This window comes from Dunckerocampus dactyliophorus, chromosome 8, assembly GCF_027744805.1.
Source record: "Dunckerocampus dactyliophorus isolate RoL2022-P2 chromosome 8, RoL_Ddac_1.1, whole genome shotgun sequence".
In the NCBI taxonomy this organism is placed as follows: Eukaryota; Metazoa; Chordata; class Actinopteri; order Syngnathiformes; family Syngnathidae; genus Dunckerocampus; species Dunckerocampus dactyliophorus.
In genome coordinates, this window is record NC_072826.1 from 13414006 (window position 1) to 13440402 (window position 26397).

General features: G+C 43.0%; 1 protein-coding gene and 1 long non-coding RNA gene across 3 annotated transcripts; both read left to right on the forward strand.

Moving 5' to 3' along the window:
- Nucleotides 1–5606: 5606 nt before the first annotated feature.
- mych (myelocytomatosis oncogene homolog) lies at nt 5607–11586 on the forward strand. The gene is made up of 3 exons (XM_054784546.1): nt 5607–5773; nt 6863–7427; nt 8118–11586. The coding sequence occupies exons 2-3, from the start codon at nt 6878–6880 to the stop codon at nt 8690–8692; spliced, it is 1125 nt and encodes a 374-aa protein (XP_054640521.1). The 5' UTR covers nt 5607–5773; nt 6863–6877; the 3' UTR covers nt 8693–11586.
- Nucleotides 11587–12621: 1035 nt separating this feature from the next.
- On the forward strand, nt 12622–26132 carry LOC129187050 (uncharacterized). 2 transcript variants are annotated; one of them, XR_008572342.1, is made up of 5 exons: nt 12622–12993; nt 13106–13307; nt 14762–14919; nt 15027–15188; nt 25785–26132. It is a non-coding gene; the product is annotated as an uncharacterized LOC129187050 (long non-coding RNA). The 2 variants fall into 2 exon arrangements; XR_008572341.1 differs by having other exon boundaries at nt 13106–14919.
- Nucleotides 26133–26397: the final 265 nt, after the last annotated feature.

Here is a 26397-nt window from a genome sequence, read left to right on the forward strand (position 1 = left end):
AAAGAAATTGTAGGCTTCGGAATTCAAATACATTTATGTGAAAAATATGCCTCTAGAGTCACATAAGAATAATGTGATGATGACCATAGAACTGTCAATGGAACTTGAGCTTTGGGAATCACAAGTTCCGATATATCAGTGATAATACCCCAGGCTTGTCTGACAATTTTAAAATGTCATTTTTTTTACACTTGTATGAGAGTTAAACAGTGTGCTGGGTAACATGCAAATGCAACACTAGCATGTTATGTCATATACGGTATGTTTATGTCCAAGTGGAAGAAAGCGGACTATTTTTCTACTTCACCGGCTGACACGTGAAGTTTCTAAAAATGTGCAGCTATGTCAGAGTCTGACATAAAGTTTCAACTACGACCTCAATGAAATACGAAACCCCCGTGATGAACTATAGATTCTTGTCAGCGCAGAGACCTCCTTACTCACGCTGACACCGCGGACACGGCATGCATGCGGCACGTGATAGCGGCTTCACACAAACACTGAACTCAACACGAGCGTGAAAGGGAGCACTCATACTTCCTGTTCTTGGAGGACCTGTGACATGGATTGAAGCTGCAGATGTTGCACTGCAGACGAGAGGTTCTTGGTATGAAAACACACTCACTCAGTCCAGAACGTACAATCAGATCTATCCAGCTGTCTTGTACTGTATAGTGTCTGACAATAGTTAGTACAGCCCTCACATTTCAGAAAGCATTCTTATTATAGCTTGTCGATAGACAATACTTTAGAAAGCAAACTGGGGTATACTTCAGAGTAGTCAGTGTACAGCTTCTTCAGCAGTATACATTTTGTAGCTACTAAAAATGAGTCAACACTGAACGCTGAACAGGACAAGGGTTGGAAAAAAAAAGAAAATGAGTCAACACACAGCCACTATTGTCGAAATAGCAGCCAACACAAGTGTCTACAGTCAAGCATGGTGGTGGTAGCATCACAGTACGGTGCTGCACGAGTGCTGATGGCAATGGGGAGCTGTGGTTCATTGAGGGAAAGACAAAATTCCTACATGCACTGTGACGTTGTGAAACAGAGCACGATCCCCTCCCTTGGGAAAATGGGCCGCATGGAAGTTCCTCGAACGGAAGGAAGGTGGAGAAGAACAAGGTGTCTAACATCCACCAAGTACACAAGTGATGACATCATGGAGGAGCGGAAGAGGAACCATCTATGCAGCTCTGGTGAATTCCATGCCCAGGAGGATCGAGGAAGTGCTAGATAACAATGGTGCTCACACTAAATAGTCACAATCTGGATCTTTGAGGTGTACCGGTACTCACTTGTGTTGCCAGCTGTAATAATGGGCTAGGGCTAGGTTTAGGGTTAGGGTAAGGGTCAACTCATTTTCAGTGGTTAGTAAGTCTGCACTTTCTGTATTGATGTGCCTTGAGAAAACAAACTGTAATAAAATGCTGAAATGCGAGGGCTTTGTGAGATACTGTGTGTGCAAATGCTGGAAAGACCCTTGCACTGATTCACTGTCTGTCTGTTGTGTTTTTCAGGGGCTGTGAACCAAACAAAAACGTTGGAGTGAGTCACATTCATGCCAAAAAGGTCCTCTCTCTGTGTATTTTAAATCATGTTTGATATTTTCCATTTTTCTAAAGAGGAAGTTGAAGCAGCTTCAATCGTGAGTCAAGTTGAGACGTCTGCTTGTCTCTAAAAGTGGTAGCTGGCATCTTGCTCGGCACGAAAACTTCATCCTAACAGGAAGTTCTATGTTCAGTCCCACAAACCCTGTCTCTGTTTGCAGGGGGAAAAGTCATGTCAGCAAGCCATGTGCTGTTATCGTAGATGCTGCAGAAAATGCTTTTTATCACACTCCAACATGTTGCTGCTGAATTTCCACTCCATCACCTTCACTTTCCTCAGCAGGTGGTTATCTTGGAGGTGTTTTTGGGATCCTTATCATGTTGAAAAACTGCCATGCAGCCAAGTTTCCCAAGGGAGTGGATCATGCTCTGCTTCACAGTGTCACAGTACACGTTGGAATTCCCTCAATGAACCACAGCTCCCCTTTGGCAGCAGAACTTGTGCAGCCCAAGACCATGACCAGCCACTTAGACAATAATAGCTGTGTTTTGACTCATTTTCAGTGGCTAGTAAATCTATAATGCTATACAAGCTGTACTACCCAAAAATATATCCAAGTTTACTTTCTGTATTATTGTCCCTCCCACTGAAATGTAAGGGCTCCACTCACTTTTAGGAGATACATTAGCAGTACCAGACCACCAGTCAAGTTCTCCTACTACAGCCTACTGTAGTTGAGCACACATCGTCATGATCTTGGTAAGAGGAAGTGGTCTATTAAAAGCACACAGACCAGTGAGTCCCTAATAAGGATGCGATCACAGCTGTGGTGGGCACACATGGTAAACGGCTATAATCCCACCCCCACCCTCCTTGCTGTCTCGCACCACCGCGGTTACGTGTCCTACTAGCTTTCTAGAGTACAGAGTTCACTGGGCCAGTTGGACACTTCATTAACCTTTCAGCCAACAATGGGGCATGCGTTACAACTTACTGCATATTCGCGTGGGCTTATTTAACAGTCGGTTCCGTTTAAGAAGGTACGGTTACATTGAAAAATGACAGGTGGTGTCACCAAGTAGTTGGAAGTACCTTTACTAGAGTCACATTTGTATTTGCATGGTCTAACAGCCGTGCAGCAAGTGCGTACATGTATAGTTGTACCTTTGCCAGTTCAGGCAGTTGCATCCATAATATCTGAGTGGGGAACATTTTGCTGCGCCTCCAGAAAACAGGAATAAAAGGACATATAAATAGAAAAAATTATCTGTTGCATGTTATTTATCATAGTGAAGGCTCACCTTTATTCAATTAAGTGCCCAATTGCGTACAGTCCACGGGTGCATGGTCAACAAAAGCAAGTAACCACCGGGGTCTCTAATTAGCGCAGAGTCAAAAAACATTGCCATTAACAGCTGTGGCTGGTGGCAACCTCCTGATGTATTTTTTTTAATTGACTCCACAAGATTTCAGTGGCTGTATTTGCATTCAGCAGCTTTATCCAGTATGGCTAATCGCTTGTTGGCGTGTAATGTGTGTTACACTTGCCGTACTGTTATTTCCAATGAACTTTTCATTTGTATTAATGCTGGCTAAGCAGTTTGCACCATACCACTATTACAACATTGGTTCTGTTGCAACTGTGTTGTGTAATATACTTGTTAATAATTGACCATATGGTCAAAGAGAATTATGGTTTCGTTCCCACTTTCTCATGCACTCCAAATCATTATTAATGTTTTTTTTTTTATCTGCTTGCTATGTGTAATGAGTTTTTACATTTAGGAAATAACAATAATCTCCAATTATGGCCTGTGTCCAGTTAATACTATGTCCTTTTTGTGTTTTAGATAAATATTACAGCATGTACGGCATTTATACTGTAATGTTTAATGCGCACCCAGAAAAGAACTATTGTGTAAATGTATGTAAAGATGAATGAAGCATGATTTATACTGGTATGACAACTAAACTGAATACAAGAGCGTTAAACTGGGAGGGAAATCCGCTGCTGAGCATACATTTTTACAAAGAATGTCTTTGTTTTTGTTAGAAATAGCTATTTTCAACCAAAAACAGCCCAAGTTGTGCCAACAAAGATTTCCCCCCATGTACAGTTGAATGATGAATGAACTATACTGGTATGACAACTCTAAACTGAATACAAGAGCGTTAAACTGGGGGGAAAATCCTGTTATTTTCTGCTCATTATCCGAAATTCCTGGCCAGACTACCTCACTGTGGTATTTAAAATGTGACGAGTGGAGTCATGAGTCAAAGATCGAATGGATTATATGAGACACCACAGATTAATTTGATGCAGAAGTGATGTGGAAAAGCCGCTGCATCACAGGAACCAAGTGAAGTCAGTGAATCAGCAGGCCAGTCTGCCAGTAGGTGGCACATTAACCCACTTCTTCACTGCACCGCCTGCCTTTGTGCAGGTACTGTTACAGAATGTTATGCTGCTGTGCTACATCGCAGCCTTGTGCACCCAAAATCTGGAACACCGGCGAGTTTTTATTTTTAGTCTTAATTGGAAGGATCGCGCTGCAATTTGCTGGAGATATAAAATGCATTTACAACCAACAATAAATAGCTTCCATGTGGCAGACTCCCTGCAAGGCTGCAATTATCTCTTATGGTGCACAAAAGGAGCACATCCATGCTGTACTATTTAACTTGCCTGGACACAAGCGCGCGCGCGCACACACACACACACACACACACACATTTGTCTTTTTTTAATGTGCCATGAATGTATATGATGGTTCCCCGAAAGGCTTTGGCGTCTCTGTGCAAAATTCCTTAGACCATGCCAAGCACTCACATGCACAGCAGCCGCTTCTGATTGGCTAGACACGTCAGCACGTGTACGACCGAGTCCCCCAACCGTTATGTAAGGAAGAAGGAGGAGGATGGAGGACTTACTGCGGTAACTAGGAGGGTTCACTCCAACTCCACACATTTCACCTCTTTCACAACCTGCTTTATTTTGGTGCTTTGCAAACCTTGGAAGCAAAAGTGGATCAAAGTTGAGGAAAAAGTCAGGGCATGCATATATACAGTATGCACACACACAAACATGTCATGTATATGTGAAGTTTAATCGGGAGATGAGTTAAAACATCTTTTGTGTATTTTGTACAAATACAAACAAGGATAATAGACAATCACATGGGACTGTTCAATAATAGCATATAGACAAATAACCAACACGGTTAAAGCAACGAAACCAACTAAACTAAATGAACTAAATTAAAAGATGCAGGAACAAAAACATAGGCCTACTGCAACTTATAGAGATCGGTTTATAGACAATCACACACAAACATACGCATGCAGTGAAACAAAATATTCAAATTCTATATTTAAGAAAAGTTAAGAATATATTTTGAGCACATATAACAAATTGTAAATCATTTTTTAGAAGATCAGGATCCTAATTTGTGTTACTGTTTATTGACTGAAGATTAAAACAACAAACATGTGAATATAACAGTGTCATTTTGGGAGAAAGTAATAATGACCAACATGAGTGCACAAATACCCTACATGGTGAAATAAGTTGTTAATATTCAGTGTGAAGTACAGTACTATTATATTTTCTATTATGTGTACACCCTCTGTCTTACAAGAGATGTTGTGTGTAGTAGAGGAACAGCCAGACAGTAAAACAGACAGACAGGCAGGCAGAGCCGCAGAGAGACACCCGGCTTCTCTTCTCTATCCACGTGTTCATATGTCCTCACTTTTACCGCCATCCATTTCCTGGAATCACACACTGCGCTCATATCCCTCCGCCAACCGGACAAGCTAGTTGTACAAGAAATTATATACCGTCGCCTTTGCCGTCGGTTTTTCCGTGTGGAACCAATCGAAAGATCGATCGATGACGTTGAATAATCGATAGGTATATCGAATAATCGATGGTGAGTAGATGGCGGGTTTTAAGGTTTTGGCGCGTTTTTTTAGTCGCGGAGGGACACCCTGGCGAGCTGAGCATTTAAAAGGGATGCGGTCAGGCTGACCACACCTACTTTAGTAGTGTGCTAGTAGCCGGTCATTACAGACGCAACATGCTGCCTTGCTCCCGCTTGAAGTTTACACGTAAAAAACTTCTCCCCACGAAGTAGTCATCACATCCACCCTCTCTGTGGACTTTAAGGGGACCTCCTCGGGACATCTCCTACACTTTGTTCTCTCCTGCCAAGTGCCGGTAAGGACGCTGCTTCTTTCTATAACGTGTTTAGTTAGCTAGTTTAACATGTGCTTATTGGTGGACCCACGCATGGTCAGCAGTTTGGGGTGGGGGGAGGGAGGGTCCACGCTCGTAACTCTCATGGCTTTAAATGGCAGCCGCACTGCATTGCCTTGCACTGACATTGCTACTTGGGTTGTCCCACGTTGGATGTCTTCCAAGCATCTATCCACCATGTGCAAAACCTCCTTAGCAAACGTTTACATTTCAAACAAACTGCTTACTTGCCCACGAACCATGTCAGCCTCTGTCATTGTTTGGTCTTTTTATGTTTTTTATGTGTTAAGAGAGTCGATCGGCCTCTAGACAATCGGTTAAAAGGCTAAAATAAACAACTTGTACTGCTATTACGAGGCACGCCGGTGTTAAATTGTGCATTTATGTCATGTTTGTGGGGCTGCCACAGTGCATAGAGGCGTTCTTTAACTCTCACACGTGTGCACAGCACACACGCACAATGTAGCTTTGTTCTGCATCACAACCTGCTATACATCCACGCACCATGTGGTTTATGACAGGACCCTCACACCCTGCAGATAGCGCTGCTTCACTTTGTCTCATCAGAGGGAATAATTGCAAATGCTGTGTCTGAACGGTTGAGTGTTCTTTTCACATTCGTGTGGGAAATGGCAACAGAGGTGTAAAAAAATGCAAAGTATTTTTCCCTGCCAGCAGGCGGTCAACCTCTTCAGCTGTTAACTTTTTTAGTAGGGAAAATGTAAATTTCGGAAAGAGGTGTTGAGTGTCTGAACCGTGTCTCCCCCAGCTGTTGCTTCGATGTCATGGGGAGAAGGGGGGGTAGGTTGGAGGGTCCTTTAAGGGCGTTACAGGGCTTCAAAGAGGAGTGGGCGGAGCTAAAGAAACGTAAACATATTTAAAAGGCAGCAGTCTTCTAGTGGTGTTCACAGTGTGGAGGAAGTGCTTTAACTTTCACAAGGACACGTGCTGCTGATTGGATTTACCTCCTGATTGGATCGTTATTTTGGATCCGAACTTTAGTGCCTGTCTAACTTTATTTGTTTTATTTATTGATTTATGTCCTACCAGATTCTGCGATTGAACATGTTGCAAAGTGTTGCTCAGTCGCAAGACTGGCTTTACTCGGACCCACTGTTCTTTGATGAAGAGTTCTGCCAAAGTTTGATGAAGGACCTTCAGTCCCTACCGACACCCCCCCAGTCGCCCCCACTGAAGGTGGGTCTGAGTGGTGACGGCAAGCCTCTCTCCAAGGGTGACCAGCTGAGCTACGTGTCGGACATCCTGCTGGAAGACCAAGACATGCAACTCAATTGGAATTGCGCCTTCTTCCATTCGGACGGAGCCGAGAAAGACAGGGTGTCCACCGGGGGGCCACCTTCCCCTCTGGAGGAGAGCGGCGAGGACGGGCTGTGGAAGTGCCTGGCCCCGGACAAGAGCCTGGAGGAGAAGCTGGTGTCCTCCATGCTGGGCTCCAGCCCACTGCTGTCTGACATCGACACCAGCATCTTTGAGGGGCTGGCCGGGTCCACACTGGACTGCCAGACCCTAATGGAGACCCAGGAGCCCAGCGAGGCCACTTCGGACTACGGCTCGACAGGCGGCGAGCTGTCCACGTACTCGTCCAGCGACTCAGGTAAGATGAAACCCTGTGAAGCACATACTTTTTATCACTCACTTTTATTTGCATCATGGTCCAGAGAGGCCTAACTGACATAGCCGTTAATGTTTAGTGGCGCTGAGCCCACATTGAGCTTTGAACTCTGCTTATCTAACTGCTGGCTGCACATCTGTGAGATGCTCTTTGATTGATGTGCTGCTTTTTTAAGAGTGTGGACGGGTCTTAGCTGCTGACTGACAGTTTGACTGTGTGTGTGTGTGTGTGTGTGTGTGTGTGTGTGTGTGTGTGTAGATTTTCTGTGTGCGTGTGTGTCAATAGATAGTGCGTGTGCGTGTGCATCCATTAAGTCCTAATGACTAATTTTTGTAGCTGGAGCCCTGTGGCCTTGCTGACTATTAACCACACAGGAAGTGGTGAACTTGTGTGTTCACTGTCTTTCTTTTTTTTTTGTTACCTCAATCACTCTTTTGTATTTTATTTTATGAAAACTTTAAAGAAAAAAAATACTAAACTGTCAACAATGTCGATGCTAATAGGAAAGGACTTTTTGTGGTGTTTGAGGCCAGTAGCCTTGACGCTTGGAATGAATGGTAGTTTAGTGATGTTACAATGTGATGAAACGTCACTTTGCTTGGAAACATGTGGGGACGAAGACGTCACTGTGGCATGTCAAAGGTCAATAATGTGTGTGCTTGTGTCTCCCAGAGGAGGAAATCGACGTGGTGACGGTGGGGCGCTGCTCCTCCAGCCCCCCCACAGAGCTCTCGGCCCGCCAGCAGAAGCAGGATGAGAAGCAGCGTGCTCTCCAGCGCCACCACCTCGAGATCCAGCAGCAGCACAACTACGCCGCGCCGCGCCCGGCTTCCCCGCCGCCTTCCTCATCCAACAAGCGTTCGCGTGGTGGCGACGGGCTCTCGCGCCCCTCTCACTCCTCCCGCAGCTACTACTCCTCGCCGTCCACACGCTACCACAACCACCACAGGGAGCAGCAATCATCCCGGAGCTCTGCGGAGACGGAGGACGAGGAAGAGCGCCGCAGGACGCACAACGTGATGGAGCGTCAGCGGCGCAACGAGCTGAAGAACTGCTTTGTACGGCTGCGCGACAACGTGCCTGAGCTGTCGCACAATGACAAGGCATCCAAGGTGGTGATCCTGAAGAAGGCCAGAGACTGCATCTACGGCCTGGAGGACCACGCCTTCAGGTTGCAGGCCAAACGAGACAAACTTCGAGCCAAACAGGAAGAACTGAAAGCCAGACTGGAGCAGCTCCGCAGGTAATGGAGCGGAGGGGAGGGGTGGGGCTTGTACAAGGGCAGAGACCATGGACAAAGACTGAGCATTGACTGGAGTAAGGAGGATGTTTCATGCGGACAAAAGTGACACTTGATAATTGTGTTGGTAACAAGTGTAGACTTTGTACACACACGCACACACAAACATTGTGATGCCTTGACTGCTGACTGTTGACAGTTTATTGTGTTGTCCTTCAGGACGCTAAACACACTTGAATATCTTCAGGATGTCTTGTAGCCATAGTAACCAATGATCCCTCATCAGCTCTTTGATGGTTTTCAACTTGTTTGTTCAACTTGTTGGGCTTTTGTGAGGTCCACCAGCAAGCAGACTGTCTGGACTGGCTTTGATGCCGTCCATATGACGCTCCACATGTTCCTCAACAAGCTGCTGTTTGTTCTTCAAGCCCCTTCCAGCTCAAAGGTAGCCATCGTTCGTAGCTCTCAGCTTGAAGTCAGCCAAAGTTTGATTGTTGCCCCGAAAAAGCCCGATGCCTCCTGCTGGTATTCTGCTGGAACACTGGCAGCCATGTTGCTTCCTCTTTCATGGACTTTTCCAGTTGCTAGTCAGCAGCTGGATGGTGTTTCCCAAGCAAACATGAGCTGAGGTGTGAAATATCACATTCACTCTTCCCCAACATTCCCTGTTTGCAAAGAATCTGAACCCCCACCCCCATTTCAGCGTGAAGAGGAAGTTAATGTGAAGCTGGACACTTTAGATGGGATCTTTTACAACATTTAACAATGTTCTTCATTCATGTGTTGTTCTCTGTCTGCAAAGCGTGTCTTAAATGCATCAAGTGTGGTTGGGAGTAGAACTGTTCAACTTTTTCAGGATGTTTTTCTGAGTGCTGGCGTCTGGTTCAAACCTGGTGGTCTTCCAGGGAAATCTCACTTTGCCTCAATGTCTCCTCAGTGGTGGCAAGTGTAATCCAAGCTTAGGTTTGGACCAGACGACAGGGGCGAGTTAGTTTTAGCATGACGACAACCTACCTCCACCTGGCTGCAGTTCCGCCTGTGTCTGTTGCTTTTCATGTTGGTGGCTAAAATACTGTTCAGATTTTTAAAAAATGTACATTTGTTATTGTATCATAAGTTATTTTAGTCTTTGGGGGAAGGGTTCTCTGTCAGTTGAATTTTGAGAATTTAATGAATCTTTTTTTCCATCAGCACTTTTTTGATATTGATGGAATTAAAGAACAAGCATTGGAAAGTTTGTCTAATAGTTTGTCTTGATTCATGTGCGCACACCCTGTCATTTATATGCTTTGTGTATTTTTGCTTTCTCCTTGGAAACCAAACTTATTGAACTACATCATGTATTGCCATATCATCTACATCTACTATATTTGAATAAGGAGAATAACACAAGAATCCAACTGCCATTAGCCAAGAATTTGTCACCATATTGGACAAACAACAAAAAAGACTTCATAAATTACTTTATTCTAGTAAAATCAGAACTTTTTTCCTCATAACTTTAGTCTCATATCCATCCATCCATTTTCTATGTCGCTTCTCCTCATTAGGGTCGCGGGGGCATGCTGGAGCCTATCCCAGCTGACTTTGGGCAACAGGCGGGGTACACCCTGGACTGGTCGCCAGCCAATCGCAGGGCACATATAGACAAACAACCATTCACACTCACATTCACACCTATGGACAATTTAGAGTTGCCAATGCATGTTTTTGGAATGTGGGAGGAAACCGTTGTCTCATAATATCCATGTAAAATAAAATTATTTTCTCATAACATTACCAGATTTTTTACTTTCTTGTAGTCAACTACACGTTTTTTTGTATTATTACAACTTGAATCGCCTAATAATTAATTATGCGGCAGTCCTTGAACGCATAGTTGTGCGCTGTGAGATACAAAAGTTTGTTTGGCTCCGGAAGCACTAACTTCAACAGTCAATCCAGCCACAAAACTTTAAGTTAATATAAGATTGTAAGTCGTTGCTGGAATTACATGTACGTAGACGTGGCTCGGACTAGCACCTTCATGGATCATCGTACACTATTATACATTAGTGGTGAGGGCCATACTTTAAATACATTTAAAAAGTGTGTGAGGCATACTTAGTGTTTAAACCTGGATTGTGTTGCAAATGAAAAATGGCATTTGTAGAGAGAAGAGGAGGGTTCTAGAGTTGAATCTAATAATAATTTCAACAGTCACATTTATTGCAAATGTTGATCCAGAATTGGAGGGGAATGTCAATGTCAGGAGGGTTTGGACGGGGTGAGAGCGGGACGTGCGTCAGAAATAGACATTTTTATGGGTGTATCATTACACGCGGCATCCGCTGGCGTTCCCGAAACGCCCGATCCAACACAGCAAAAATATACAGGTACATGAATGTTTATGGAGGCTCCTCCTTGGTACTAAGCAGATATGAGAGTGTTGTCTCGGGGCAAAGTGTGAGGCTTCATGTCTTGTGCAACCCAAGCTGAGTCCATGTGTCTGTGTGGACATGTGTGTCGTTATATTACATGTTTGCATTTTAAGTGTGTGTGTGTGTGTGCGTGTGATGTAGGTCAAGGTGAGCGAGTGGGACGGAGCGTCAGGTGTGCAAGATAAGCAAGTGAACAGATCAGATGCCATAAACGCTTTTTTAAAGTTCTTTTTGACCTCTGAGCTAAAACACACATCTACATGCATTTTATCATATTTTTAGTCCTACATTTTAGTTTTTTTCTGCAAATTTTGACAAAACTGTACCTAATAAAGTGTCCCGCAAGGAGTCACAATGTTGTAGCGTCGTCGCCTCTGTTGCTTTTTGTCTCGCTTCTTTGTGGTTTTAGAGAGACAAAAAAAGTCAAACATTGTGATGCGCCACATCACCAAAAGGAAAGCGTGACGGAAAAAAAGCATACAACAATAACGATGCAGAGAGAAAAATGTCACCAAGTAAGCTGAGGTTTGTGAATAATGACAGACCTCACAGAGAAAGGGTTTTTTATAGTTCTGTCACTAAACCGCAGTATGACACACTTTGTGGGCTTCTCTTGCTGCTACTACTACGTTAACCACTCTATGTTCATCTTCCTCCGTCACGCTAAAGATAAACATCATGGGGAGTGCTAGCTGGCTGTTGAAACTCTTTAGGAAATGAGCATGTCGTTTCTGTCTGTCTTGTATTAATGTCAGACAAAGACTATTAACGCTATTAGCCATTCAGTAAGTATTGTAGCTAAGGTATTAGCAGACTATGAGTATCATAAATTAACCATTGTTGTTGTTGTTTTAAAGTAAGCCAACTTCTTTGAAATCAAATAGGTCTTTTAGCAAGAAATGTAGCAATTAGCTAATGTGGCACAAACAACCCAGGTGGTGGTCCCAGCTGTATTGGTCCCTGAGGTGCTGGGACACCTGCATGGCACCCCCTCTAACAGCTGACTTTGCTTATTTGCTTTGCTTATGTAGAAATGTGGACATTTCTTTCTGTAAGGGAGGACGCATGTAACAGTTTGATTTAACGTAGTTTGATTGGTCATGCCTGGAGAGGGCATGCACGGATGATGCCATTTAAAGGCGACTGTTGTTTTGCTACGCTGTGGTCACATTGTTGTGTTGAAAAAACAGGGCCAGAGTAAGAGTAAAAAAGTAAAAATGTGTGAGTTTTTGTCTTGTCAAAGAGTGACTTTAGACACCTTACACTTCGGATGCTACATTAGCTTAGCCACGTTAGCAGGCCTCAACGCAGGCTATGACTTTTGTTAATTGACCATTATTGTTGAAGCTATGTGGCTTCTTTGAGATGAAATAGCTGTTTTAGCAAGCCATGTAGCTATTAGCGGAACATCCGTGCGCCCCACTCAACAGGCATGACCAATCAACTTACGCCACATCAAACTGTTACATTAGCTTCAAAAGCTTTTTTCCACTCTGAATCAACTTAGGTAGCTTGTAACTGCTACTAAAGCTAGAAAAAGCATTATAATAGCTCTATTAAGATTAAGAAATGTCTTTTGACTCTACTTCTTGTTCGTCACAGTAGCCGTTTTAGCAGGTGTGCAATAGCCAACTGCTATTAATTTATCCACGTTAGCAGGGCTCAAAGCAGACTATTAGCTTCAGTAACCGTTTTCTTTATAGTTATGAAACTAGGCAACTTTTAAAAAATGAATTAGCTGTCGTAATTAGTAGCTTTGTCTTGTTTTTTTTATGTTTTTCATCTATTCAATGACTGTTAGCTGCATTTAGCAGGGGGTGAAGTCAAGCTAATCGTTGTGAGCCATTTTAGCCTAGTATGGTTTTGGTTGGCCGATGCTGCTAAATAGGTAAGTTACAGCAGGGCAGGGGGTGGAATGCCATCCATTTTTAAGCTCATCACAACTTTAAAACAATGATTACACTAAAGGAACAATACATGACTTATTATTTAATTCACAGCAGCTGCTCTCAGTCTGAGTCATCGTGCGTTCACGCTGGAATGTCAAAGCCTCCTTTTGCCTGGATGTGACTCAACAGCCAGGACATTTCTGGAAGCTTCCGAGACTGACGCAGCTGCCCTACATTACCGTCATCTGCAAGCCATTACCCAGAAAGCTTTGCTGCCGCGGCCAGCCAGGAGGGCCTGCCCTCGCCAAGTCTGGTGATGCACTTCCTGTGTCTTCGTCATTCACATTCAAAGAATAACCTTATTATAATATCAGATGTGTGTCATGAGCACAAAGAGCTTTTGACCCAAGTCATTTGTGCACAAAGGCTGCCGGATACCGTCTGTAAGTCCTATGAAAGGCAATGGAACAAAAACAAGATTAGAAAATGAAACACACGCACACAAGATATGTAAAGCATAATTTGGTCAGAAAATGTTATGAGCGTTCGAAAGTCGAGCCCCCACTGAATGCCATAGCCAAAAGCAGCAATGGCTGAGCATGGCACCGTCATAGACAAAGCTACAAAGCTATTGTTACCTCTGAGGGGGCTACATGAAAGAAATGCACACTAATAAGAATAATAGTAGGATGACTGCTACGCTTTTTCTTTATTTCTCACAGTTAGACTTGACTTGAAACATCAGGGGAAACCAATGTGATGTCAGAGGGGGAATTTGAAACCTCTCTGGAGGCTTTTTTGATTTCCCCCCTCGCTTTTGACATGCAGAGTGGTGCTCCCCCTGTTTTGCATGAACCCAGTGACACGGACAAGTAGGAAAAGGTTCATTGTGTTTCCATCATTAAAGAACCGAAAGACAACAGAATCAAAGAGACCAGGCTCATGTCGTCTCAAGCTTTATCCCCAAGACAGATGACAAATGTGACTACAGCCCTTCCATTTCAGCGTTATTATATCTTGTGAAGAGTACTTTAGAGTAGTCAGCGTACAGCTTGTATAGCAGTATAGATTTACTATGCACTGAAAATGAATCAACAGCTAGCAACACAAGTGAGTAGCAAGATAATGATGTATTGTCTACAGTCAAGCATGGTGGCCCGGGGCTGCACGAGTGCTGCTGGCACCGGGGGGGTTGCGGTTCATTGAGAGGAACATGAATTCCAACATGTACTGTGACGCCGTGAACCAGAAACTCAGTTTCCAAATTGAGAACAAGCGCAAACACACCTCCAAGGTCACAAGTGAGCAAGCTGAAGGTGATGGAGTGGCCAAGTATGTCTACTCCACACCTGAACCCATTTGAGCACAGGTGGCAGAAGGAAGGCAGAGTAGTTCAAGGTGTCTCACATCCACCATCTCCAAAGTGAAAAAGGATTCCAGTCACAACCTGTGAAGCTCTGGCAAAGTCCATGCCCAAGAGGATTAAGGCAGTGCCAGATAACAGTGGTGCTCACACTAAATATTTGTACCAAGGACAGAATTTGGACATGTTCACTGTGAGTTGTGCTCACTTTTATTGCCAGCTATTTCGACAATAATGGCTGTGTTGACTCATTTCAGTGGATAGTAAATCTAAAGCTGTACACTGACTACTCAAAAGTATAATCCAAGTTTACTTTCTTTGGACTTGTCACTTGACAAGATATAAAATGCTTGCTGAAATGTTAGGCTGGTTAGATAATGACTTTACATTGTAGATTCATTCAGCCTTTCCACAGATAATCTAACAGTTTCAAGTGGTGTTACGTCAGCATGGGATCACACTCGAGAGGCGGCGGCAGACTCTGTGGAGTCTCCCTCTCGTCACAATGACACCAGGAAAGACGACAAAGGCGTGCCTCCTCTCGCATGCTAAAGAGGCTTTGGTGCTTTCGCATTGCAGATTAGATAAGTTTTTCAGTTGAAAACGATGACTAACATCCATTCATCCATTTTCATCCGCTTATCTGACTCCTGGTCGCGGGGGGAGCAGTCTCAGTAAGGAAGTCCAGACTTCCCGACCCCGGCCACCTCTTCCAGTAACACCAGGAGGACACCGAGGCGTTCCCAGGGCAGCTGTGAGACATGTACATGCCAGGAACACCTCACCAGGGAGGCGTACAATGGGCACCTCCGTAGAGTGGCTGGACTTGAGGTAAGAGATGATGGTGAGGAGGGCTGCACGGTGGTCTAGTGGTTAGCATGTTGGCCACAAGTCACATTCTGGAGATCGGGAAGACCTGGGTTCGATTTCTGTGTGGAGTTTGCATGTTCTCCCCGTGTGTGCGTGGGTTTCCTCCGGGTACTCCGGTTTCCTCCCACCTTCCAAAAACATGCAGGTTAGGTTAATTGCAGACTCTAAATTGTCCATAGGTATGAATGTGAGTGTGAATGGTTGTTTGTCTATATGTGCCCTGCGATTGGCTGGCGACCAGTCCAGGGTGTACCCCGCCTGTCGCCCGAAGTCAGCTGGGATAGGCTCCAGCATGGCCCTGCGGCCCTAGTGAGGAAAAGCGACATAGAAAATGGATGGTGAGGAGCTCGGTCATCCGAGAGGAGCTCACAGTGGAGCCACTGCTCCTTCACACCGAGAGGAGCCAGTTGAGGTGGCTCGGGTATCTAGTCCGGTTGCATGATTCCTCCATTGTAGAATTGCAAATTGCAGCAAAAATAAGGACCGTTACTCAATTATCCTCAGTGGCCAACTTGTTAATGGCTGAAAATGACAGGAAAAGGTTCAGAGCAACGTCAGCAAGCTCAGAGTGGAATTGGTTGACAAGAAAATGTTTTTTCAGCGAAATTAAAGGATGGAGGGGGGCACTTGGATGCATTTTATATATTGAAGATGCTAAAACCAATCCCATGTAGGTCATATAATATATGCTAAGAACTTTGGACAAAACATCCAGCTGTGTGACAAAGCAAATTAGTAAAATATTTTATTAGGGGCTTTTCATTTGATTTTTAGAATATGCCGAGAGCCAAGAAAAAAACAACTGTGGGCTGAAAATGGCCCGCAGGCCTTAAATTAACGACATAATTTTATTGACTGTCCTGGCTGCTCAGTACAATATGGCTAAGTCAACCATAATTCAAATAATGGAATGCAAACTCCAAAGTGAGCCATGTTTAGTGGTTTTATGTGCAAAGCCTTACCGCCCAGGTACATCAAAGTTAAGGGTGACTATGTTTTACACAGTGGAACCTCAGTTTTTGTTATGAATTCGTTCCAAAACGTTAGACAAAAAGCAGAATGTACAAAAACTGAGGCAATTTTCCCCAAAGGAAATAATGTAAATCAATTTCATCCATTCCAGACACCCAAAAATATTAACAATAATACATTTTATCGAGAATAATTATAGTTTTACTTGCAGAAAACAACACTCAATAGTTATAAATGATCGTACATCCGGCAAGATTGCATTCAGTAATATTTCTCCTCCTCTTTATCAAATTGCTGGCATTCACAACTTTCCTTGACCCCATGTTGGATTATTTAGCTGTCACACTAAAAAAAAAAAATGCATGCACAGTGAGGCACCAACATTTAAGGTGCTTTGTTTGGGCACTTGATTTTGTGGAACAATACAGTACAACCAAAACGGACAAGTTGGATATGTGCGGAAAACCCAGAAAGTGCCCAGAATTTGTGCCTTGGAAAACCGAGGCAAAAAGTGAGCGAAAATGTTTGAGGAAAACCGAATCATACAAAAACTGGGGCGTTGAGTGTTGAGGTAATAAAAGTTTATTATAGCGACAAGTAGGAATTATTATTTAATTATTATTAACCTCATGTTCTAATGGGAAACAGGTTTCTTAATCCAAATAAAGGGGAGGTTCCAGTGAATAAGTCACGAGTCACGGTGGGACTACTGAATGTTAGCAGGAGAGCTAACATTCATTTAACAGATAACAGGAGAGATAGAAAGTATCTATCATCCATGTATCTTTTTAAGCCAGGACCAGAGAAGTTGGACTTCTTTAGCGATATGTTGGCATGACAGGAGGAGGAGTGGGTGGGATTCCTCCCTGGTGTTTTTCTCGCTTTCCCCCCTCAGCAACACTCTCTTGATTGTGTTGCACAACCCCCCAACCCATGCACCAACCATCCACCCTCTTCCTTCTACATTGATCGCAAGTGGGGGAGGGGGTGGGGTGCGGGCGCTGTAAAGGTCGTTAAGCAGGAGCCCCCCCCCCCAGTCGTCCCACCCCCGGGGCACCGCCAGCACTCACCTCCAGAATAAAACAGTTAAAAGCGACAAGACTGTTACGACGGGGTCCAACTGTCACAGAGTTAAATAGTTAGCGTAAGTTCCAGTGTATAAACGGCTACTTTTTTTCTTAAACTTTGAACCCTGCGGCTTATACAGCGGTGTGGCTAATTTATGGCCAAATTCTAATTTGGTGACATTTCCTTTACTTCAGAACTACTACTAATTCTTTAAACACTGTGCCGCTCGTGAGTCAGTGACGAAAGTTAACACTCCAAAGGTATACCTCAGAAATATACAAACATGAACCAATACGAGTTTAAAATGAAAAAAACACCCAACATTTGAAAGCTTTTCCATAAGGCATTGTGTCTGGGGCGCTGCAATGACATCAGCCTCCCTCTGGGCTTTGGGCTCCGGGTCCTCTGGCTCCCTCTGGTGGACAGAGGCAACATTACAGCGCCATCCACCATTTTCTATGCTTTCTATGCTCCCCCAATAAAATGTTTTTCTCAAATGAATTGCATTATGGGAAAACTTTAAAATGTTGGGTTTTTGTCATTTTAAACTGTACTATTATTACATGTTTCTATATTTCTGAGATATAACTTTTGAGTGTTAAGTTGCTGTGTGATGAGTTTAATGTTGTTTGTAAGATTGAAAACTGTTATATTGAGTAATGACCTCCTGCAATTTACGGTGGGTTGGGCTTTATTCATAGCTCATGATTGGCTCCTGTCAAATAAAGAGCTGACTGGGCCTCACGGCCATTTTATGATGTGGACAACTCAGAAATTGAATGTAAATTCCTCTGAGCTACTACTACTACCACTACTACTCAATGGAAATGAATTGGGGAACCCTGTTTTATAAGTAGAAAAATAAACAATATAACAATAACTTAGTTTCTGTGTGTTGTAGAATCGCTGCACCTACAGACGACACTAGGAATGTCCAATAATATCGGCCTACCGATATAATCGTCCGATGTTCTCGTTCAGTTTATATCAGTATGGACTTTTCTGCCGATAATGATATGGCCGCGATGATGATGTGCTCCACACACAGAAAAAGTTTCCTTTTGAATGTAAATATGTGTCAACAAGGGTCTTAATAAAATGTCCGCTGTTAACGTTGTGAAAGCTCAAGACGAAATGACAGCAGCCATGAAGCTCGGGAGGTACTTTTTATCATCACAGAGGTGACGCCACACAAACTTCAAAAGCCCAAAGACAAAACAGCACACTTTCAGCCTTCACATTACAAATTCTGCACATTTGTCAGACAGCATCTAACCAGTGATGTGTGGTCAGAGGAGGCAGGTGAGGCAGAGCCTCATTTGTCAACAATTTGGAAACTTTTTTTTTTTTTTTACCAAAGTGAATTATTGTCTTTGTTTTTTGGCTATCCTCTCAATGAGCAACCTGTATTAACATACAAAAAACTCCAAAAGAGTCAGTGCCTCACCAGCCATGTACCTCACTACACGTCACTGCGTTGAACAGAATAGGGTCTTAGAAAAATAGCTTAAATTCGCAATGAAAGCGCTGGTTATGCGAGGAGGAAGTAAGGCGTCCTACTGTAACTGGTCATGACTTTTTAATCACTTTTGTTGAGACAAGATGTTTAAAACAAAATAAGTCCCTTTTGCTGCATATTGCTGTATTTGTCTTATTTTGTACAAACAGTGTTTATTTGTGAAATGCATGCGGTGGCATAACAGTAAAAGAAGCATAATGTGTTAATTCATGGCACAAGATGTGACCTGACATTAGTTTGAGGGAAGATCTGCTGCCAATATTGACATCTGCTGATATCAGCATCTGTAATGTAGTGCTGAACATTATCGGTATATTAGATATCGGTAAAACACCATTATCGAGCATCTTTAGATGACATTGTAGTCTGCATGCCAGGCTATGAATTGGCAATGACACATAAAGAAACATTACACTCTTATCCAAAGCTGTCCTTTTAACTTCTTTCATCTTCTGATCTTCAGCGGATGAAAGAGAAGAAAGGAGACTGATGAGAAGACAGAAAACATCACAAAAGCTCCCCCACGCTCCTCTCTTAGCGTAACATGTGACACTTTGATGGGAAGTCAGACAGAAGTGAAAGTGGCTTGCCAGTACATGTGTGTGTGTGTGTGCGTGCGTGTGTGTGTTTGTGTGTATATATACACTTCCATAAATGGTACATGATGGTCTTCACTCCAGACGCTTTCCAAATTGCAGCATCAGAGCCCTAACAGGTGATCTGGCATTTATTAGGCAAGGCAAATTTATTTATAGAGCACAGTTCATACACAAGGTAATTGAAAGTGCTTTACGGCAAAAAAAGGGTAAAATCACTTCACAAAATAATTCCATGAAACAAAATCACTCTAAAATCATTACATAAAATTGCATAAAATCATTCCATAAAACAAAAAAAGTAAAAATGAATTAAAATTGAAGAGTGCAGATAAAATACTTTCACCTGTTATATACACAGTCGAATAGAAGTGTTTTCAGCCTGGATTTGAACATATCCCCAGTTGAGGACTGTCATCCATCTTCTGGAAGACTGGTCCAGATTTTGGCAGCTTAAAATTGAAATGCAGCCTCGCCGTGTTTCACCGCAGGAGACCACTCCCTGAGCTTCTCAGAGCCCGAGATGGTCTATGTGGCTCTAACATGTCAGAGATGTACTTTGTCGCAAGGCCATGAAGACACAAGCAGAGCTGTTTTAAAGTCTATTCTCTGAGCGACACAAAACCAGGGCAGACACCTGAGTAGTGGACTAATATGGTCATATTTCCTGGTTCTAGTCAGGATTCTAGCAGCAGCATTCTGGATGTACTGCAGCTGTTTTACAGCTTGCTTAGAGAGTCCGTTGAGAAGACCGTTACAGTGGTCTAGCTTGCTGGAGACAAAGGCATGGATTAGTCTCTCTAAATCTGGCTGAGACACAAATCCCTTAACTTTGGCAATGTTTTTTTAAATGGTAAAAAGCTGATGATATTATTGATTTAATGTGGCTCTTAAAGTTCAGATATGAGTCCAATATTGCCTCTAGATTTCTAACCTGATGATTAGGTTTTAGAGAAAGAGTCGAGGTGGCTAATTACACTTTGCTTGTGTGGGGCAAAGACAATGATTTCAGTTTTGTCTTGAGTTTAGCTGGAGAAAGTTGTTTTGCATCCACACAATGATCTGTTTGATGCAGTGACAAAGTAACCATGTTCAGGACCATGTTCACCGGCTGTCAATGACATGTAGATCTGAGCATCGTCTGCATAGTTGTGGCAGGACACATTCCAGCTGTCTATTAGCTGGCCTAAAGGAAGCATGTACTGAACAATAGAGCTCCCAGGATTGACCCCTGGGGAACCTCACAGGCCATAGCCATCCTCCGGATAGGACTTGAACCAGTTTAAAGCAGTATCAGAGATTCCTATCCAGTTTTCTAACCTGTAATAAGATTGAATGGTCAACTGTGCCAAAGGCAGTGCTCAGGTCTAGCAGAACTAAAACTGAGACTTTGCTTGCATCTGTGTTCAGACGGATATCATTTGTCACCTTGAGCAGAGCTGTCTCAGTGCTGGGGTGGGGCCTAAATCCTGATTGGAAAGTATCAAACACATTGTCAGAGAGGAGAAATTCAGTAATCTGTTGATATAAAACCTTTTCGAAGACTTTTCCCAAGAATGACTTGGGAATAGTTTCTAGAATAGTTGTTCAGTACTGTGGCATCAAAACTGCTCTTCTTCAGAAGAGGCTTAATGACAGCGGCTTTTAGGGCCTCTGGAAATGTTCCAGTCTGAAGTGAGATGTCAACTAGATGAGTGAGTTTTGGTCGCAAACTACTCAGAACAGACTGTAGAAATCTAGTGGGTAATTCATCAAGGCAGCATGCTGATAGACTCAGACTGCAGATGATCTCCTAAACTGTTTCGTCAATGAAATGTGTCAGCTCCAGGTGTTTAGCTGGCTGCAGAATAGTTATTTGTGTTGTGGAAATGATTGCATTTTTTTTTACCTTCAACTTTGTTATGAAAGAATATTGCAAACGCATTGCACTTAGATGTAGAAATTAATTGTAAGGGCAGTGAAACAAGGGAATGTTGTTGAAAATAAGTCGCATCCACACTGTGCTGGATTAATAAATAGTTGCACCCAGACAGGAATGGACCAGAGTGAAAATGATGTGATACACAGGGCACACCTACATGTGGCGCTGTGAACACACCAAACCATAGAAGAAGAAAGAACGCATGCACATAAGTCCGTCGTCTTCCGCTTTCCAGCATTTATCTAGACTTGTGAGAAGTGGAATTACTTCTGTGACTCATTATGGATAGTAGATAGATATTTATCGCGGGGATAGGTTTTAGAAATTAAGAAATTAAGTCGGCAAAGTAGCCAACTTAATTTTTTTACAATTGTTATATATGTTTTAAGGCTGTAAAACCCCTCACAATACACGTATACTCACATGTATTTCACTCCTTGTTAAAATGTATTGCTGCATTCCTCCTCCTGTTGCAGTCCTCTTTTGAACTGAATATTCATTTACAGTATTCCGTAATGGCGCCATACAGCTACGTAACTTCCTTCAGAATTTCCAGAAGTCCAACCTTTTGTGCAATGGTTAGCATCCTCCTCTGCCTTTTGGGCGCGGAATGTTTAGAATACATTGTGGGATTTGTCAGGCAGAAACTTGCAAACATACAAAGACTGTAAGCTAGCAAGCAAGCAAGCGAGCGATGACACAGGAAACACAACAGGGTGGCACAAAGGACATTGATTGACAATGGTGTACAGCCAATCAGGATGCAGAAGAAAACGGGCGGTGCTGACAGCCAAGAGAGGGAAGAGAGAGACACTCACCCTCCCACAATGCAATTCTTCTTAAAGGGCCAGGTACTAAAAAGCACAAAAAAAATACGCAAAACAACAAATACGCAAAAGGTGAACCGTGATACAGCGAGGGAACACTGTATAGACAACAAAATATCATGAGAATGTCGACTGAGGTGAGTCATGTCGAAATATTGAGATATTATGCTGGCTTGTTGTCAAAGCTCACTTCTGAGGTGGGGTACACCCTGGACTGGTCGCCAGCCAATCACAGGGCACATAGACAAACAACATGTTAACTAAACACAGTGGTGCCTTGGTTAATGTCATTAATCTGTTCTAGAAGGTCCGACTCAAACCAAAACGGACTCTAACCAAAGCAAATTTTCCCATAGAAAATAATGTAAATCCAATTCATCCATTCCAGACACACACAAATGTTAACACAAACCACATTTTATAGACAATAATTATAGTTTTACATGCAGAAAATTATGCAAAAAATAATTACAAATGACAAATGAATGGACAGCTGAACATTTAACATTACTTTTACCTAGTTTGTTGGAAATAAATCCCCACAAAACCATTTAATAACAAAATAAACACATTATTGTGCTGCAACCACAATTTGCAAAAATGTAAAAATATATATATATAATATATATATAAAATATATATAATATATATAATAATAATATAATAATTAAATAGCAACATTCTACAACCAATAAACCCGTACCTTTCCGTTTAATATAGAACATGAACAACCGCTGGAGGCAGAGACATTGCGAAAGTGTGCCGGCGAGGATGCCTTATGTCTGGTGATGTGTGCTATGTTTGACTGCGAATGCTGGGAACATGCTGTAAAATGAGACAAGCAGAAACACAGAGTGTCACCCTCGATGCGCCGCCGGTTTGACGCTATGTATGTGTGCGTGTGCATGCAGTCGATGACTGAGCCTCGCCGTGACATTTCCATACTCCTCTGAAATGACGACGGTCTTTTCTTTAAGCGACTTCTTTAAGTCCATGTGTTTGTTATGTTGTGTATCTCTCGACAACTCTGAGACAAACGTCCTAAAATGGCGCCCGCAGCCCATAATTGTGAGATTTCGTCTTGTGTGCGTGCTCCAAGAATGAGGCATAATGCTAAACAATTGGGCGAAGGAAAGCCAAGGCAACATTTTTGCAAAATTTTTGGTTGTTAACCAAAAAACATGCTAACCGGGGCGGACGTTAAGCGAGGCACCGCTATATTACTAATGCAAATGAAGCACCATACCATCGCCAACTAGTGGCTTGTCAGCTCTGTGTGAAAGAACATTTATGTCTTTACATAAAACTGTTTTAAGCAGGTAAACGTACACGTTTGTATACGTTTTATCCATAATGCATATGTAGGCATTGCTGATTGAACGACACCGATACCTTTTTTAAACATACTATAAGAGAAGCATACAAACAAACATCAATGCACTTTATGTGGTGTGTAAATAAAAGCTACACTTGTTTGCATGCTAACATATGGCAGCACCAAATGGTTACAGTGCACGTGATAGCAACAGTCTGAAGGATGAGCGCACAGCTGCTATTGCTACACACACACACACACACACACACACACAGTCACAAATACACCCACACACACATATACCGAACACGTGTGTGAACAGTTTTAACCATTTGACATCCCACCATTGAGATGAATGAAATACTACTCATGTGCACCCACACATACACTTGAAAGACAGATACTGTAGATAGATAGATGGCAGATGAGGGGTCACGTGCAGGTTAAATGCTAGTGCGACACAGCGGGACAACAGGTGTGTGTGTGTGTAGACACACAGAGGGATCCTTCTTTCCGAGGCGAATGGTGGCGACAGATGAACACATAACTTTTACTCGCTGCAGCAGTTAGGAACATTCCAAGAAAAGGCAAAAAGGATGTCAGTGAAAGGGAAAAACGGTGTGTGTTTTTCTTGTTGCACAGAGGCAACAAATCATTTTAGGTACCTGCTGGCAGTGTTTACATTCAACCCCATAAAGAGATTATTTCTATCTTTTCTTAAGGAGAAATACATTTTAATAGCAGCTCCTCTTTTATGCAAAAGTGACTTTTTTGGAATGTTCTAAGAGTAATTAATGTGTGCCCCGCCAAACGTGACAAAAACCGATCATCTCCCTCACTAGCTTTGAAGTTGCAGGTTTGTTGAAGTTGAACGTTGTACACGTGTTAAAACAAATGCTGGTGCTCTTCAGTCAGCTACAGACGTTTTTTTTCTTTCAGTGACTAGGCTAACCGAGAATGATGTCAGTGAACGCACCATAGTTGTGTGCTGTGATGCTGATGCTGCAGGCAGACGCACCTTTTCTCTTCTTCCTTGCGTCTCGTTCTTGTTTCCCCATGTTAATGCTGTGAATGAATGCATAAAGGTGAGGTTTTAATGACGTTGTTAGACAGTGACCTGCGACGATGTTTCTGGCTGGTGAGACACTGACTCCTCCGGAGTTTTTTTTATGTTAATACAGGTTGCTCATTAAAAAGATAACAAAAAAGAGCAGAATAATTCTCTTTGGTTTTAAAAAATGTTTTCAAAATGTTTGCAAATACTTCTGAGACCCATTTATTTATTTATATTTATGAACTGAAAAACATTGTGTTCTTACTTTGTATTTGTATATGAAGTACATGCAACCTTTCCTTCTCCAAGAAAACGTCTGAATCTTTGTTGTAAAAGTCTGATCACCTCCTGGTGAGTTTGGGTGTATGCTGTAATCCTCCATCTTGGCAGTCAAGTTCATTCATTCATTCAGCAGAGCGTACATGCATTTGATTTTGATTTTAGCACAAAACGAAAAAAATGAAGGACTCTCAGGACTGAGTAAAAAGAATCGAGTTACTTTGTTGGAGACCGGTGTGGACAAACACAGCTCTTTAGCATTAAAGCTAAAGACACACAAATGCCGTGTTCCCAGTAGCTTACTAAAAGTGCTTTTAAACTGTCTAAATTCCATCAGGGCTAGATTTTGTATGACATAATTATTTCACATGAATATATTACAATATGTGAGTGTGAATGGTTGTTTGTCTATATGTGCCCTGCCATTGGCTGGCCACCAGTCCAGGGTGTACCCCACCTGTCGCCCGAAGTCAGCTGGGATAGGCTCCAGCATGCCCCCGCGACCCTAATGAGGAAGAAGCGGTATAGAAAATGGATGGATGGATGGATGGGACCTTCAATTTCAAATAAATCAAAGATTGTGTGTGATCTCCAAAGGTCCACTGTACACTCCATTAAAACATTTAGCAGCAATCTGACATCGGTTTTTGGAGTGGAAGGTAGGCCTGTGGGGGGTGTACCACAATGACAGCAGTGGTGACGATGATGGAGTCAGACATGGCGTTAAAACGGGGGTGGCAGGAAGGGCAAACTGCTTAAATCCGGCAGCATAGAATCAGCTGATGGGGCATTGAGTAGAACCACTGACCCCCCCTGAACTCTAGCTCTGCGCCATTGAAGGCAGAATCTGGACTGAATCTTAATCCAGTGGGGACACCATCCTGAGCCACTTCACTGTCGGGCCTAATCTACCCTCAGGGAGCTCGGGGGTGGTTGGGGAAATTTGGGGGCAAAAGGGTGATTTGGGCATTGGGGTCACCAGTTAATGATCCTAATTCCTTGACAGGTCAAAGGTCTTTGAAGGATCCACTTCCAGGAAACAATAGCGTCTTGTCCTCGCTCTGTGAGTGTCCACCTTTGACCTCCAACACCTCCTGGTGAGTCACAGTTTGGCCTGCTGACTTAAATGCATCATTGCTGCCGTAATTTTCCGTGTTGGCGTCATGCGTTAAATGCAACTGGCTTCTCAACCTAAGGCAGCCAATCAGGAGGCATTCCATTCTTACTTCAGTGGAAGTTTCACAAAGACAATGTCTTAGCTGATGCTTAAGATCATTTTTCATTAAAACTGGATAAAAGCTTTTTGGGCTGTTTGTTGCCATTTGTCTACTGGCTGCTCTCATCTTAGCTGACAAGTCCAAAAATGATCCTCAGGACCAACAATGAGAAGAAGGCAAAAATGCAGCAGTGTCTTCAAGTGGATGTCTGTGAGGGGTTAGGCCCATCTTAGTGTGGAAGAAGACCACGTTAACGGCAGAGTGTTAGCTCAGGCCAGTCGCCATGTCAAGAGGTATCAGCTGACCTAAAGGAGGACCCGTTTATTTCCCTCCAACTCCCATGCCTTCAACCAGATCAGCTGGTTTGTCCGCGCCCCCTACCTACACCCACACCTTTCGGCG